The 16,475-nt window shown below is 45.3% G+C and overlaps 1 protein-coding gene across 2 annotated transcripts in view; it reads right to left on the reverse strand.

The window, feature by feature from the left end:
• Positions 1-16,475, reverse strand: part of Zmat4 (zinc finger matrin-type 4) — a 389,120-nt gene that overhangs the window by 304,041 nt on the left and 68,604 nt on the right. For both annotated transcript variants that reach the window (XM_040731818.1, XM_040731819.1), the window contains exon 2: positions 4,978-5,083. In XM_040731818.1, the coding sequence (XP_040587752.1) occupies positions 4,978-5,079 (102 nt within the window). In that variant the 5' untranslated portion in view covers positions 5,080-5,083. The remainder of the gene's footprint in view (positions 1-4,977; positions 5,084-16,475) is intronic.

A 16,475-nucleotide genomic window follows, 5' to 3' on the forward strand; every position in this document is an offset into this window, starting at 1 on the left:
CTGAAAGCGGCTGTAACCAACGCCTGCTGGATGGCTGAGAGGATCACATTACTAAGGAAATTATGATTCTGACTTTTAAAAAAATCACAGAGCACTGTACGAGCCTGAAATCACCCATAGGAAGGAAGCGACGGAGGTCAGGACCTGAGATCCGCATCAGACGGGTCCAGGAGGATGTTCAACAGGGAATGGTTCAGGGGATGAGTGCCACCGCAAAGAACGAAGTCCCTCCTCAGGAGGTAAAATGCTGTTCTGGGAGTTTCCCTCACTCCCCTAAGGGGGAGAAAGCTGTGCCTAGACTTCTGGTTGCCCTAAGCTACTTTGTCTCCAGTTCTTCTGTTTCTGGATGGGAAATATTACCATCACAGCTACCCTAGAGTGAAGGAGGAGCAGGTGGCATTAACATCTGTTTTATTCACAGGTCAGCAAAGTAAGAATTGCATATACCTCTGGTGGTTTTGTCCACTCTTAGAGCCCCGGCCACTGATCAGAAAGAATCCAAGGCTATTCCTGTGGAGAGGAGATGAATGTGTTTATTTTCGTTCCCAGCATGAGGGGATACAGTCCATCATAGACGGATGGCACCGTGGTGGGAGAGAAACTCCATTGCCAGTTCGAAAGCAGAGAGCCATTGATGTCCCAGTTTGATTGGTTTTTCCTTTGTATTCATCCCAGAGCCACAGGCCACACCCACATTCAGGAGGCTCTTCCTTAATTAAGCCTTTCTGAAAACACCCTCCTAGACACACCAAGAAGTGTGCTTCCATGATAAATCCAGCCAAATTGGCAATCATGATGAACCATCACACATAGCCACTGACTCTACAAAGAGCAATTGCTTAGACCTGTCCCACAGCAAAGTCCAGAGATTTGTAGAAAGAGGCAAGAAGTTGGGTTGACATTTGTTACTGACATTTACATGAGTCCTGCCCAGTAATTCTTCTTACTTTCTTTCTAGATCTGAACTATTTCTTCCCTTGGATTTACTAAAATATAAATAAATACATGTTGTATATTTATATGATAATTATAATATATATAGCAATACAGAATACTGCATATAGTATATGTATTGAGAAAGAGAAGGTAAGGTTTTCTATGCTTTGGGCTTCATTTCTCGTCATCTACTGGGGACAACTCTCCATCCTCCTGTACATCAGAGAACCACACCCATCACTCATGCATGCAACTCTTCCTTTTGCAAGAAATTATCCTTCAGCCTCTTGAAACTACAGCAGATCATTCCAGTGCTCCCCCCACAAGAAACGATTTCTGATCTTTGTAACATTAGGCACCTCACCCTGAAGTGTTCTCTTCTGCATGTGCTCGGTGTGTTAGCTCTGACTATTCACACATGGGCAGAGACAACAATTAATTATATTTTCCACTGCTTATCAAGTAAAAAATAAAAGACACAAAAAAGAAAAGAATGTCTGAGTGCCCTGATGTTTTGTTTTTACATCAGGATTTCATATGCAAAGAGAAAAATGTTCAAGTACAGACCAGAACAGTCTGGTCAATTAAAAACAGGCTTTTCTTCCCCCTCTGTAAAGGTTCATCAGTTAAATAGGCATGTAGATATTAGCAATTAACCCATTTTGCTTGTTTTTCTTCTACTTCAAGAGACTAACTTACTAATTTTGAGGCATAAAACATATCGAAAGCTTTTCTAGTTCCCACCAACAACTCACCATCATCAAAAGATGCCCCAAAACACAATAGCATGTACACAGGCACACGCGCACAAATGCACACAAGAGAGTTTTCACCACCAGCCTCATCCTCTCTCTATGTGCTTACCCGGGTGCCCTGCCTAGCCTGAATCCTCCAGCAAGCCAGACCAGCCTCTACAACATTCTTTGGAATCAAATGTCATTTATTACTTCCTAAAATTGACCCATGCTTAAAACCCGGGTAAATCATGACATTTTCCAGCAAGTTTTTGGCCACAATTGTTCTTTGTGATGAGTGTAGATCTTTAAACATCTAAACCCTTAGGAGTATGATTGACTACGCCCCAGGGGAGCCAAACTGTCTGTGTGGGAGAGCAGATCTCTAGGTCCGTGGAGCTAGTGGGGAACTCACAGATCTGGTACTGAACATTGTCACTTGGGTGTCTGAGTCATGTGGAACTCGGTAACCTTTCCTCCCCACGGAGTCCCTGAGCTTCTTGGACACAAAGACTATTTCTCTTACTGGTTCATAATCTCCTCCCATATCTAACGCTAGTATGCTAGTCACATAGGAATACACAGTGGATGCTCACTGGTCTGTCCCCATAGGGTAGCAGAGGCTATTACCAGTCAGAACTGGAGAAGCAAGTCAGACTGAAACACCAAAGCAAAGCACTGAGAGTCACGGGCACAGCATTCCTGTGACTCAAGAAACTAACTCTACAGGTTGAAGTCAGCAGGGCTTGTGTGTGGAGTCCAAGGACAGACGGATAGAACACCAGTTTTCAAATACTCTCAGGTGATCTGAGGCATTCTCCAGCATAAGTGTCCCAAAAAAAGGGACAGGAAGACAAGAAAATGAGGTCAAGAGACCCATATAAGGGATGCTAGGCCCTGCCTTGGTCATACACCGCCTCCACTCCTCTGCAGTGAGAACACACAGGGACACACAGGTTATTTCTGACAGGAGGAAGGTGAGGAGCAGACAAGCAAAAGGAGCAGCGTCCATCCACACTCAAGAAATGCACTTAATGTTGCTAGATGATGTATGGCACCGCTCGAGGAGGATCTATTGATTGCTTCGTTTTTTCTAACTCACGCATGCTACATTCAATTAACACACAGCATCAACAATTAGATTACTTCACAGCAGGAGTCCAATACATCAATAAGAGAAGCTGAGATCAAAACAAGCACACTTTTAGTTGAGCAGCTAAGGTGGGCTTCTGTTGTTGTTTGTTTATTTAAAAGTTTCATCGTTTGAAATATTCTGCCATCAGCCTTCTGGTTCAGCTAACAGTACAGTACTGGTCAGTACCACCGACATGTTTAGGTACGAGACCCATCCCCTCCCCCAACTCAAAGGCTAGAAATAAAAATACCTAGAATGTGCAGGTACTGTTCAGGAGTCAGGAATCAAATAAACATAATCCTTTCTATCCTCAAACACTGAGAACAATGATTACAAGTTAAAACAAAAGGCCTAATGCAGAGAGAACGTAATTGCAGAGCAGGTAACATTGCCTGTGGTGCTGTCTTACTTGTATAAATAAAGCCTGTCTGAGGGTCAGAGAATGGAGCTTGCTGCTGGCTAACCATAGTTCCAAGCCAATGTGGTCCAGTCCTTCAGATGATCCTGGCTCACAGAAATGTCTGTCAGACACAGCAGGCCTCTATGGTTAGCTAGTGGCTAGTGGCAAACTCCATTCTCTGACCCTCAGACAGGCTTTCTTTGTACAAGCGAGATATCACCACAGTTGCCCTGCTCTTTAGTGGTATTTCATAGTTATGTATATGCCTACAAACAACATCCACAGAAACTAGAGAGTTTATCATTCCCAAAACAATGGGTTTGTTCCTCGTAAACAAGTTCACTGGAAGCTGCTTCCAGCACTCACTTCCCTCTTGACAAAAGAATAATGCGTCAGCCTCCAGGTCCATGATTTCCCCATAAAACGAAAGCATGTAGGGGAGGTGTTGCACAAAGTTACAAAAAGCGAAGTTTAAATTTGCCGTAAGCCAATGCTATGCTGAATCTATGCAAATAGGCACTGTGCCAGTAAGTGATCCATAGATTATTTGAAAGACTCCGGAGGACGGGCATAGGCTCTCTGTAAATATCACACCACTTCACTCAGAGGACCTGAGTAGCTTCTGGGGTGAGCTTCTGGAACCAAGCCCCCGTGGATTGGTGGGGTGGGTAACTGCACTGCCTGTCTCCCATAGATGTTGATTTCACAGCTGCTTCAAAGAGCCTGTTTGTTTGCCATCATCAAAGCATGGCAGCAAAGGAGACAACGGCAATAAAAGAATTTCGCATGCTTGACACACTTAGCTTCCAAAACATTTCCACTAACACAAACCCCTGTGGAAAAGGCAGAGTTGGTGCGCTGTGTTTCCGGGTATATATGAGTGTGTTCTTATTATTTCCATGGTGCACAGAGAAACCTGGGGCCCAGAGCAGTTCAGTAAGTGAGAGTGACAACTGGCATTCATGAAACTCTTAAGATGAAAACCAAAAGTTGCTGGCTAAGCCCTGTAATCCAAGCTTCCTTACAAGTCATCACACCTGAAAAACCCCTACTCCCATAGCTGTGGGTTCTTTGGAAACCAGAATACACTCAGTGTCTTGGGATCCCCAGCTCCCTGTTCTCCACTCCAGGCACCTCATTCCTCCCTGATTAAAAGACAACCCTTCTTTTTCCATCCTCTTCTTCCAACTCAGGACCAAAGAGCATCCACCAGCCCCTGCCATGCAAAGGATCACCGTGCCCTTCCAGATCATCCGGGCCGAAACTTTGTTGTGATCGCAGGGGACTCCAACCTTCTGATGGCAGGGGACTCCTACATTCTGGTGAACCTTTAGGACACTGACCAACAGGTGAGCTTCTCTGAGGAGGAAGTGTCTTTATTCCCTCTGAGATGCACGTGTCCCTGTGTGACTAACAAGGGTTGTCGAGCCTGTCTTCACATCTCAGGTGGAAGGAGGCAGTGGAATTTGTACATCTGACATGCATGCCTATCTCACAGAGAGGGCAAAGAAAGGAAGCCTAGTCGGTCTCTAGGGGCTGAAGCACACATTAAAATATTAATAAATGAAATTAAATAAAATCTGGGAGGTAACCAGGGCCTCAGAATAATGTCCCCAACCATAACTTCCTATTCCCAAAAAAACACATCATGACCTGACTCAAGTGACACAGGCTCACAGCTTACAGTTCTGAAAACTGTCCAACTCCAAAAGCAAGTATCCTCGGGTCCCATAGCCACACGGTGGTAGCTGAGTGAGCAGGGCTATCCTTACCTCATAATGGGCCACCCGCTGGGATTCGGATATCAGCTGTGCGCTGCACACCTTGCAGTAACTGTCTGTAAACAAATCCTGATCGATATCGGAGGACTTCATCAGGCTAAAGAAAAATCAACAGGAAAGAAAAGGGGAGGGGGGAGTCTGTTACTCTGATGATAATGCAGAACACTAGGCATGCGAAAAGCAGCAGGTCTGCTGATGGTAGCAACAGGGTGGGTCTCTCCAAACCCCGGTGTTACCATACCAACTAATCACAACAATGAATAGTTGATCATTTGCCTATAAAAATCCAACAGGGGTGCTAGAGCCTTAAAAGATAATAATCCATCTTTAGTGGGGTTTTTGTAGCTATTGTTTTTATGTGACAAAATAATTACCCATGTGCTATATATTAACAAAGAATTGCAAAGTACCCAATTCATGCAACAACAGGAATGGGTCAAAAGCAGATACATCCTCACACTAGAAATAAAATCTGGGTTACAAGTCCAAATTCAGAAGTTTACAGGCATGTATGCACAATACTGCATGGAACTTGTTTTTAAATGTGTAAGGTGCACTTTCAGAAATGATGGGTCGTTGTTTTATAATCATTTTGTTTTGAAAGGTTTCTACAATGAACATATGTTTTTATCAAAGAACAAGTTGTCACAGGAGCCATATATGCAGCATAAAATGCAATTTGAGTTCAGTGGCTATACTTTTAAGAAAATCAGGGTACAAGCTTCCTTCTAACCCCATATCTTGGAACATAAGGAGACCTTGCCCTTCATACTGCCTTCTATATTCAGGGATTTCAGAGCCCATTAAATCATCTTTACCGCCCCACACACAACTGAATAAATGGTAAATAAATCCATCCTGTAATTCCAACCAGCTATCAGAATGCAGTCCAAGCCCACATGCCAGCTCTAGCTGCTAGGGACCTTGTTACCTATAAACAGACACAAACACATCTTCATTGTCCCTCCTACCTACGAGGCAACAGATAAAGCCTGTACCAGACTGCAGCAGACAGAAAGGCAGAAGAATTGTCAACGGCAGTCCCAAAGCTTGCGTGATAGGTTTGTCCCACTCTAATGCCCTCATCTTACCGACTGGACTGGCCAAAACCGCATTACTATTCAGGGGCATGGCCTAAATGATTCCCTTTCTGAACATGCCAGCTTCACCTCAGAGCTAATGCTGCCATGTGGTTTAGGTGAAACCCACAACTCCCTGTGTCTCAGATTCTCCCATGACTAAGGAGATTATAATAGATTTTGCTTGTTTAAAAGCTGTAGTGTATCAAAGAAAGCAATATTTAAAAGTATGGGATCTAAAACTCTCATCATATGTTCAAATACTTGGAGCAACCAATAATTATTCCAGATACCGTAGACCATTGAGTCTTACAGCTGATGTGGACCTGTTACTTCTGGAAGTGCTGTTCCTAGTAAATGGCTATTTGGCTTGAAGTCCACCATTTGCCATAGGTCAAGGTTTACTCCCCACTATACATGATACAATCTGTCCCAGGAAGGGTGAAAGCTTTACTCTATTTCTCTTGGGATAAATAAAAACCTATCCTATTGTAGTGTTCATTCATTAATACTGCTGTAGGTTCAACACAGAATACTCTTTTTTTTCAGAAGATATTCATACTTGAAATTCCAAAGGAAAATCTTTTTGTCTATTTCTGAGTCCTTCCCTTCCTCATAATCTTGTGTCTGCTTGAGTGCCATCCTCAAGAGCAGTGCTAGGGACACCAGAAATGGTCCAACAGGGACCGAGGCAGACCCCACCCACAATACAGCATCGATTGTAATCTCTATTCACATCCCAGGGTGAAAATGGAGGAGAGGACTTTTTGAGTATGGGAAAAGAAAATGCAACAGACATTAGAAATATCACATGGTAAGTGAAAACTTACATCTTTACGCCAAGTTCCTATAAGTGGTTGCGCTTAAGTATTATCATGTTCTCTGCTATTTTTAATAAAGAAATGCATGAAGATAGCTTCGTGGGTGACCTGCTTAATAAGAATCTCCGAAGCTCCTGGCACACTCCTCCCTCATCATGGGACCAAACACAGGCTCCAAACACCGTGAAGGGATATTCGGGTACAAGCTGGCCTGAGCAGAGCTCGTGGGAGTCTGCCTCGGTGAAGCAGCTGTGCGGCAGAAATAGCCTTAAAGTCAGAATATAAAATGTGTATACTACAAAAAAAGGTTCAAAAGAAGAGAAAATATCATGGCTTTTCCCATCATCTTATGTAAGAATATTGATCTGAGCAAGTCTGTGGGCAATGGGCCAGGCAGTGAAGACCCTTGTGGGTCTGGGACGTGAGTGAGATGCCTCAATGCATTGCTTGCTAGTGGGAGGCAATTAGTGGACAAGTGCCAGTCTGGCTTGTGCAGAGAATTCTTTCTATGCAGGTCGGTTTAGACGAGGAGAAGATCCCATTTGTGACTCAAAGACTGGAATTCTCAAGAAGGAAAGCTACCATCTGCTCTCCTCCTCTGGCTTATCTGAGAAGCCCTGAGCTTCAGCGTTCTTCATGAAAGGTGGAAAGGGCAGATGGCGGTGCACACTCCCTTCTGAGCCTTGCCCACCATGCTCACAGGCCACATCTCCCACAGCCACTGGGACAGTAACGGAGTCATCAAGCCCTCACTAATCAGAGCCACAGTGTGAGGGCCTCCCATCTGCAACTTACTCAATGTGTAGTGCCATAAGGTCCTTGGGAATTCTGAGTAAAAGATGGGCATGGTGGAATGGAGGGGTCTAGCTTCCCCTACTGCATCTGCAAAAATGTTTCATTTTTGCTACTCAGCCACCAGCACACTTCAAAGACACATCACAAAGCCATTACCAAGGGCTTGAGTGACCTAAATGTTCTTCAACCTTCACCAAGGATCGTGCCACCCCCAGGAGATCCAGAGCAGATGAGCAGGCCATGTATGAATCTGGTCAGATGACTTTGCTGTCTATTCTAGGAGAACCATGTATATAACATTATTGGTACAAGAGTCAGACGCACATCTGGGCAAAATACAGAAAACTTGAAAAGCAAGAGCTCTTTTTGGTCTCCTAGAATCTCACTATGCAGCCCCTGTTAACCCAGAATGGCTGTATAGAGTGGGCTGCCCTTAAATGCATAGAGACTGACCTTTCCCTACCTTCCAGGTGCTGGAATTAAAGGCATAGATCACTATATAATAGTTACTGGGACTCTAGTATGTATGGGGCAGAGCAATGACAGTAGGTACAGTCCTTAGCTCCAAATCCTCAAGGGCAATGTAACAATAAAACACCCTCCATACACACACACACACACACACACACACACACACACACACACACACACACACCCCAGTCCCTAAGACAAAGAAAGAACTGCTACAAACATTGATGGAAAGGGCTAGGCTAGCCAGCTTGAGATGACAAGATATCATCAGGGAACTCTCAAGGAGGTTACATTAGACTTGAAGATGAGAGGATGGATAAGATAAGGACAGAAGAAAGGGCTGGAGGGATAGCTCAGCCTTTAAAGGCTAGGCTCACAACCAAAAATATAAGGACAGAGGAAAACAGGTCAAACTCTAATTCAGTCATTTCCCCTGGCACAAAGGAAGTGCTGATTACCAACAGGCATAAGAATATGCATGAGGGTAAGAGCAGAGTCTAACCATGAATAACACAAAGTGAAGGGGGATCAAACGATGGTAAGAAATGGATGGAGGAGCCCGAGCAGGTGGAAGGGGAGACTGATGACAGCAGCCAGGTCCTAAATGTCCTCATGGGCCACAGAGAGGCCTTTGCCAGGGTGATGTGGGAGATCCTGTGATTATGTCAATAAAGCACTGTTGAGCCAATAGGAACCAAGATAGGAGGGACTAGGAGTCCAGAAGGACTCTGGGTAGGAGAAACACAGAGAGTCAACATGTAACGCCATGGGGTAGGAAGCCCGGAACTATTCTCCAGTAAGAAACATACTTAGATTAACAATTATGGGGTAATTACTTAAGTCAGAGCTAGCCAGTAAGAAACAAGCAAGGCCAACAGCTTCGTAATGAATATAGCCTCCTGTGTGTTTATTTGGGACTGATGTGGCTCTAGAACCAGGCTGGCGGGAAGGCTTCTCTCAAGAAAAAGCTTCTCTTTACACCAGGGTCCTCAGAAGTAGCTTCCCTCTGGCCTTCTTAAAAGCAGACTGCAGAAAGATAGGCTAAGACCTTCATGGACTCCATGCAAAGGGGAGGTAGTGTTCACTCCTCTCCATGACTTTATGAAAATAAAGTTGACCCGGAGACTTTGAACGCCATGTGAGGTTACTCAAAGGAGAAAATCATTTGTCCCTATTCTGGTTTGGCTAATCACCAGTCAGGATATCCAGCCAATTCAATAAGCCCTCTGTGTTCTGGTCTCTTCATCTGTGAACTGGGGAGAGGATGAATCTCGCCGGTTTCTGTAGGGTCCGAAACAAAGTAGATAAAGCATGTGATGCAGATGGGTATATGGCAGGCACTCAAGAAGCCAACATTCTGACCATTGCTAGCAAAATTACCAATTCTGGTGCAGAGTCTCGGGAGCAATACTGTAAATATTTAAGAAGAAGAGGTAAACAGAACCACTTGGGAGGCTGGGTGGGAAAATGACAGACCCAGGGCGCTGAAATCATAGTTCTTGTTGCTCATCTAGTCGTTCTGTGACCTGCATCATCCACAGATGGTGAAAAGCAGCTGGTACCCAGGTCTGGGACCCATGAACACCCTCACTGGAGAAACTGATAAGTATCTGTCCCCGTCTATCTCTCCCATTCCCACTCTTCTCCCAATGGCCAGCTTCCCAGGAGCCATAGAAGGAAGCATACACAATCCAGAGTTTGGTGGCAAGCTATACACTAGCAATCTTAGCCCACAGCTTCTCGCTGTTCCAACGTGTCTGAGCAAGCATGCCCTCTCAGGAGCCGTCTATTCTACCCCCTCTAAGGAAGAAGTCAGGAACGTGATGCTGTCCACTGTGTGGTCATCACTCTACCTTCAGTTTTGGTGGCCATCGCACTAAAGCTCACCCAAGAGGTTGACAGCCCACCTTCCCCCATGCTCTTCTTTCCAGTGACCGCCTAAGGGTATGAATTAAGACTTGTGCCATTCCCAGCCTGAGATCTCTCCCGGTAGCATGGAGTGCTGCTCTGTGTGACACTGAATTTTCCAGTTCTATGATCGTAGTGTCACTAAGCAAAGTCCCAACAGCACCTGACCCTTGTGAAAGTTCCTAATTTGGGAGGAAAGATTTTGCCTGCGGCTTCCCCCTACACTGACTCTGTAAATGCCTCATTTTTTCTGCAAGGACACTAAGACTTGGGGATCCCTGAGTCTCCAACATGACAGTCAGTTTTCTAAGTCAGGGATGAGTCCTCTGTCTACAGTCATTCCCTAGTTGGGCTACCTTTCCCTGTTCTCCTGTTACTTAGCCTCCACCACAGTCCCTCTGTGTAGGACCACAGAAAGTGCTTGAAAGCTCAGGATAGATGTCCAAGGGCCCATTTCTGATCTCAGTGTCTGGACTTTCCTTTCTTGGTCTCAACTGAGCTATAACCCACTACCACCTTGTAGGTATTTCCTGTCCATGTTTGTATCCCCAATATTTCAGGCGTGGGCACCATGGCACCACCTTCAGATTAGGTACCCACTACTATTTTCAATTTAGTCTGACACATTGAGAAGCCACTGCACTCCATGTCCAATACAATTGGGCCTTCTGATCTGGCCTGGCACCTTCCTCTCTAGGCCACATGGCCTTCCTGCCCAGCATGAAATATCTAAGCAACTCCCAGCATCTCTGGCCTCTGCTCCCCAGTACTCAACACAGGCATCCTAAGCTTTTTCTCTCCTGCCATGGTCCACTAAGAATGTCCTCAGTTTAAGCGCTCCCTCCACATATAACCATTACTCATACCCAAAAAGCACTTACGAGTTTTTTTTTCTGCTCTGCTTTATTACTGTAAAAACTGTACTTAGAGAAAGGGGATATTGAAATTAGGACTGGCCTGTCTTCAGTACAAAACACATAAGTCTTGGCTGGCTCCCATATGATCCTTTTAGGTTGCTATTCCCTGAGCCCTGATGCTACCTCTAATGCTTTGTACCTACAACCTGGTTTACACCTCCTTCCCCTTCCAGGTCTCTGTCACTATCCTACTTTACCAGCTTGCCTAGCAGCAAAGAGAAAAAGAATTGGGTGGAGGGGGGCTGAGGCAGACGGGTAGTCTCAGAATACGAGTCAACAGTGCTCCTCTGTAACCCCACAAGCACTCAAAGGCCTCTGATGATGGGTCTGTCCTGTCTCCATCACATCTCCCTCCAAGCCAAGTGGGTGATGCAGGGCTGGTTGCCGTGGCAGCAGACTAAGCAGGAAAAAAAAAAGCCAAAAAAATTACTCCAGAAATGAAAGCAGGTTGTGACATGCAGCCAGAGAAGAGGGAAGCAAGCAGACAAATAGTATGGAGTAGAACAGGTAAGGATGTCTGCACAGGGGTTTTAGTGGAATCCTCCTGCCCACATTTCCCTGTAGTTTAGCATGCATGTGGGTGACCAAACAGAGAAATCTCCCATAGTGCTTGTGTGCAGGGTGAAGACCAAAGACATGACCGTCATGACAAAACCTTAGAATTCTGTGTTTCTCAGAATTGCAGCCATTCTTCCGGCCAGACGACCTGCTATTGTTCAAAGGAAGGGATCTGGTAGTTCACACCCCTCCCATTACAGCACACCCTGAGCTGACAGCACCTCCATCCCTACCCCAGTACCCAATCCTTGCTCTGTGTCAGCAAGAGGGGCAATATTGACTCACACCATGTGAGTAATTTCCTCTTAGGGGCAGAACTCTCTTCCCTAGTAAGGCCAGGCTCTGTGGTCCCTGCTGGGAACACACCTGACCCTGGCAATGGAACCACATCTGTCAACCTCCGTCTCACATGCACAGCCTGGGAGGGAAGGCAGCAGCATGCTGCCAGCTTGCAGGACGGCCCTCCAGCCAAACCCTGTGGCAAGACACAGTGCTCGCAGTAGGTTGCCTGCTCCCGGCCACTTCTCCTCCCTGGTTCCTTTTCCTTTGCATGGACAAGTCTAAGCCACAGAAGCCACAAGGTAATGGTGGGATTCGTTCTGAGCTGCGAGGCCACACTTCAGCCTTTCTATGTTGTCCTTTGTAAATTCCTCAGGGATCCCATGTCATTTACCAAAGTCTGAGGCATATCACAGCCTCACTTAGACTGCCCCTCTATTCATGACTCGGACTTCTATTGGGCATTGTCCACATGCCTGGCTCTGCTTGGATTTTGAGGTTTGTATCCGTTAGTGAATCTCTAAGGTTCTGATCTCACGGAGGAGATCCATGTAGTGGGACCAAACATACACCATGCTACTCAAACAGACAGGCTATCGTCTCATCACATAAATAACTGACGCACACCAGCTGAAGAAAAAAAAAAAAGCCTCCCGCACTTGCTGCACCATCTGTGTCATTCTAGGATCTCTTCTTGCCCTAAAGGTTCAGGCCAAGACATCAATACTTCAAGTCTTCCCTCACCTAACAGTAAGACTGGACTGGGCTGCGAGTGCCGGAGGTAAGCAGGTCTAGTAGAGATTTTTTAAAGGCATTCTGTCTAGGCTTCCAGAAGATCCTAACATCAGTTCTGAGGACAGGGTGTAGTCCAGTAACAAACCTGTCTATGACCCGGTGATGGGCCTAACAAGCTGATGAACATCACTGCCAAGGAAAGCAATGTTTGCTTCTGCAAGACACTGCTGGGTAAAGTCCAGCACCTTCACAGCCTCATCAGTCGGGTGGGGAGAAGAAGGAGAACTTGGACTTATAGTTCCTTTACCACATCAAGTCAGAGTGAAACCAGAGCCAACATCACATGGGTAAGGACAGACAAAAGTGGTGAAACAAGAACAAACAAACAAACAAAACCTCATTAGCCCACGATGACAGCAAAGGTAGGGAGAGGAAAATGGGAGGGACTGGAGCATTCTCCTCTTTGTCACTTTTTCCATCAAACCAAAGCCACTCACATTTTAGCAAATCAGACCCCACCCAGCCCCATTCAAAAGAAGAAAGCCAGGGACAAAGAGTCGGCTCAGTGGTGAAGAGCACACACACTCTCCCGAAGATGGTCAGGTCTGGTTTTCCAGCACCCATGTTGGTCAGCTCCCAACCACCTGTACCTCCAGTTCTAGGGAATCTGTCACACTTTTCTGCTGTCCCTGGTCACAGTGTGTGTGTGTGTGCGCATGTGTGCGTGCATGTGTGCGTGCATGCGTGCGTGCCTGTGTGTGTGTGTGTGTGTGTGTGTGTGTGTGTGTGTGTGTATGTGTTGAAATTACAAAATAATAATAAATCTTACAACAAGGCAAAAATTCAGTGTGGAGCCCTCAAATTCTAAATGAAGCAGGTGAATATTCAAAAGTAGTGGATTTCTTAATTGTTAAAAAATATCATAGCACTTCTTTTCAACATTGGCTGTAAGTCTTCAACTTTACAGTTTATAAATAAGCAGGCATCCCCTTACTGTAACTTATTTGCATGATTTCTGAAGGCAGGGAAGCCCCTACTGAACCAGGCAGACTGAGGGCCGTTTCAATGTGGCCATCATCGAGGGTGTCACCTGCATGCAAACATGAAGTGAGGCAGGCATGCCCCACCATTGCTTCTCTGTAAACCCAGGCTGCATGGCTAAAGCATGGGTAGGCAGTCAGGCAGACATATCCAGTTCTGTCTATCCTACATGAGTGCATGCTAACTCAATGTGACTTCCCCAAGGAATCCAGACTGCTGGGTCTTTTTTTGGCCTCTCTTCCTTTCTGAAACCAGCAAACTGTAGGACATCTAAAACTGACAAAATGCCACTTGAATTTAAATTTTAATTAATTGTTAGCTTCTAATTATAAAGTAATTCATTCCATCTAGTAACTAAAATATTCCAGTGCCAGGGGGAAAGGATGGCTACTTATCTGAATGGTGGCTTGCAGATCTCACCTTCCACACCATCCTTTAACGAGAACTTATGTTCAAATCTGAGAACTGGTTTGAAGTCTTGCCACAAATCCTGCTTTGGTATGAAGCAAGTAATGAAAATGCTGATGGCTCAGGAAATTCAGCCACCATGGGAATTGAACATATAAAGGTTACTGTGTGCATATTGGACTCATGAATAGTCAATCAGGAGATTGGTGACAGCAAGAGTGCCAGCCTATCTAAAGTGTTGTGGAAGGCGTGGGCACAGGATCTTTCATACAATTTTAACAGGCAAGCTTGAAAGTTTATCATTATCCTACAAGTCCAATAGCCCAACTCATACTTTGCAGGGGAAAAATTCTTGCTTATGTACAACATAGGGCAGGTAAAGTATGATGATGGCACATTCTTCAAATAGCAAAATGTGTACACCTCACATATGCATGGAGAATAGATAAATAAACTGAGATAGAATTACTGCAAGAATAAAGCACAGCAAGACGGGATTATGATAGATGAATCATGGACCACCCCAATAGTCACATGAAAGGGAAGTACAAAGAGGATGCACTTGGGACTCTTTTCAAGTCATGTGTCCAGGTAAGATACAACTCTGAAAATGTTTGGAAATTAGTTTGCCCAGAACACAAGATGAGGGTACCTCAAGTGGAAGAGAAAGAAGGCCAGGACAAGGGAGACCATAGAGCTATTGTTAGAATGTTTCCAGACCTTAGCTTTGCTTAGAAGATATCCTATGGTTGCTCATTCTGCTATTACAGATGGTAAGTGATGAAAGTCATAATTTGATGACAGATAGATAGACATGTGGATGGATGGATGGATGGATGGATGGATGGATGGATGGAAGGATGGATGGATGGATGGCATAAAGATGACAGAAAATAGATGATAAATGACAGCTAGACACCATGTATATACTAGTGATGACAGAATTGTCTGGAAATGGATCTTCTACATTCTATGTCACAGGTAGCTTTCTCCTTAGTTTCAACACCAGTTAAAAAAAGACTAGATTCCCCTGTCTCTCTTGTATCCAATGGACCATATGTGTAATCTCTGTGTATAAATGATGTGCATACTTCTAGGCCTGGAATTAATGGCCCAGTGCACGCAGCAATCTCTTCTCTCCTACAGGTTGGAAACTATCACCTTGGTCAACCTGGAAGCCTATGTTCAAGGACAGGGGGATCTGAAGACCTCAGTTCTTGAACAGAGTAGAGACTCTGGTCTCCTATCCTTGAAATAAACTCTTGATATACTCAGCCACTCCCATTCCAGGACTTAACTAGCATTGCCTTAACTAACTCCATTTCAATGAGTAGCTTCACGTGGTTGAAAAAAAAACATTGTAAAGACATGCACATTTTGCCTAGGTAAGCATCTTCTATGCCTGGTGTGGAGCTAGGAAAAAAAACAGAAACAGTTGAGGGTTTCTACTCCAGAAATGAGACTGTTACACTTGCCCCTGTGCTCAGCACAATGGACCAGCCAACCCTAACCTCAGTAGGACTGCTCGTTCACACACAGCAGGAGCAATGTGGTCTACTATGTTCTGGAGTCGAAAATGAATTATAGGAACACAAGGCTTTGTTTCAGGGCCAGAAGTCTGTCACTGGTTCACTGACCAGAAATGTGGACCAGGTCCTGGAGGCCCTTCAATAAGGCTGATCTTTCTGTCTGCCTTAAAACAAATCTGTCTCGCTACTCCTGGCAGGACTGTGCTTCTGTCTTCTGAAATCTCCTTTGATATCGTGTGCGGGGGCAAACAGAGCAGATGGTCATGACCACTGGGATGCCAGGTAATGACCAAGTGCCTCACATCAGAGTATCCAGGTCTTGTCACCTCGCCAGAAATGACAGCTTGGCTGTCTGGCAACAGCCCTGATGTTGGGAAGGAAACGCACATCTCTCCACTCAGTTCTGAATGTATTTACACTTCCTAATCCACCCACACCCCACACCCACCCTTGCCCTCACCCATTCTTCACTCCTTATCAGCCGAGATGAATGGCAACTAGGCAGTTTCCTGGAAAGGAAGCTGGGTTGGTGCATACCCATCACCTGGCTTGCTGCATCCCGGGCTTTGGGACAGAGCAAGCATGCCCATCCGGGCTGGAAATGCCCTCAGCTGCCCCTGTTTACTCGCCATCACTCTGACCTCAAGCCTGACAGAGAACTGCCAATGCCTCCTCCCATGCTGCCCACCTATCAACAGACTGACCTTCAAGCTATGCCACTTCTATGCTCCCTCTTCCCCATTCCCCCTTTGAAAGGGAGGATGGGCCTGCGCTGGTGGAGGGCTATCGAGCAAATAGAAGGAAGAGGATTTGGCTAGCAAGCAAAGGTCAAATGAAAAGTTGGCAAGACAAAAGAAGAGGAGGGTGACATTCCTCTCGTATCTGAACAGCCTGGAGATAGAATGAGGCCATCCCATGATGTAGACAAATTTTAGAGCATCACATCAC

This window comes from Mesocricetus auratus, unplaced genomic scaffold (assembly GCF_017639785.1).
Source record: "Mesocricetus auratus isolate SY011 unplaced genomic scaffold, BCM_Maur_2.0 Super-Scaffold_100026, whole genome shotgun sequence".
Taxonomy (NCBI): Eukaryota; Metazoa; Chordata; class Mammalia; order Rodentia; family Cricetidae; genus Mesocricetus; species Mesocricetus auratus.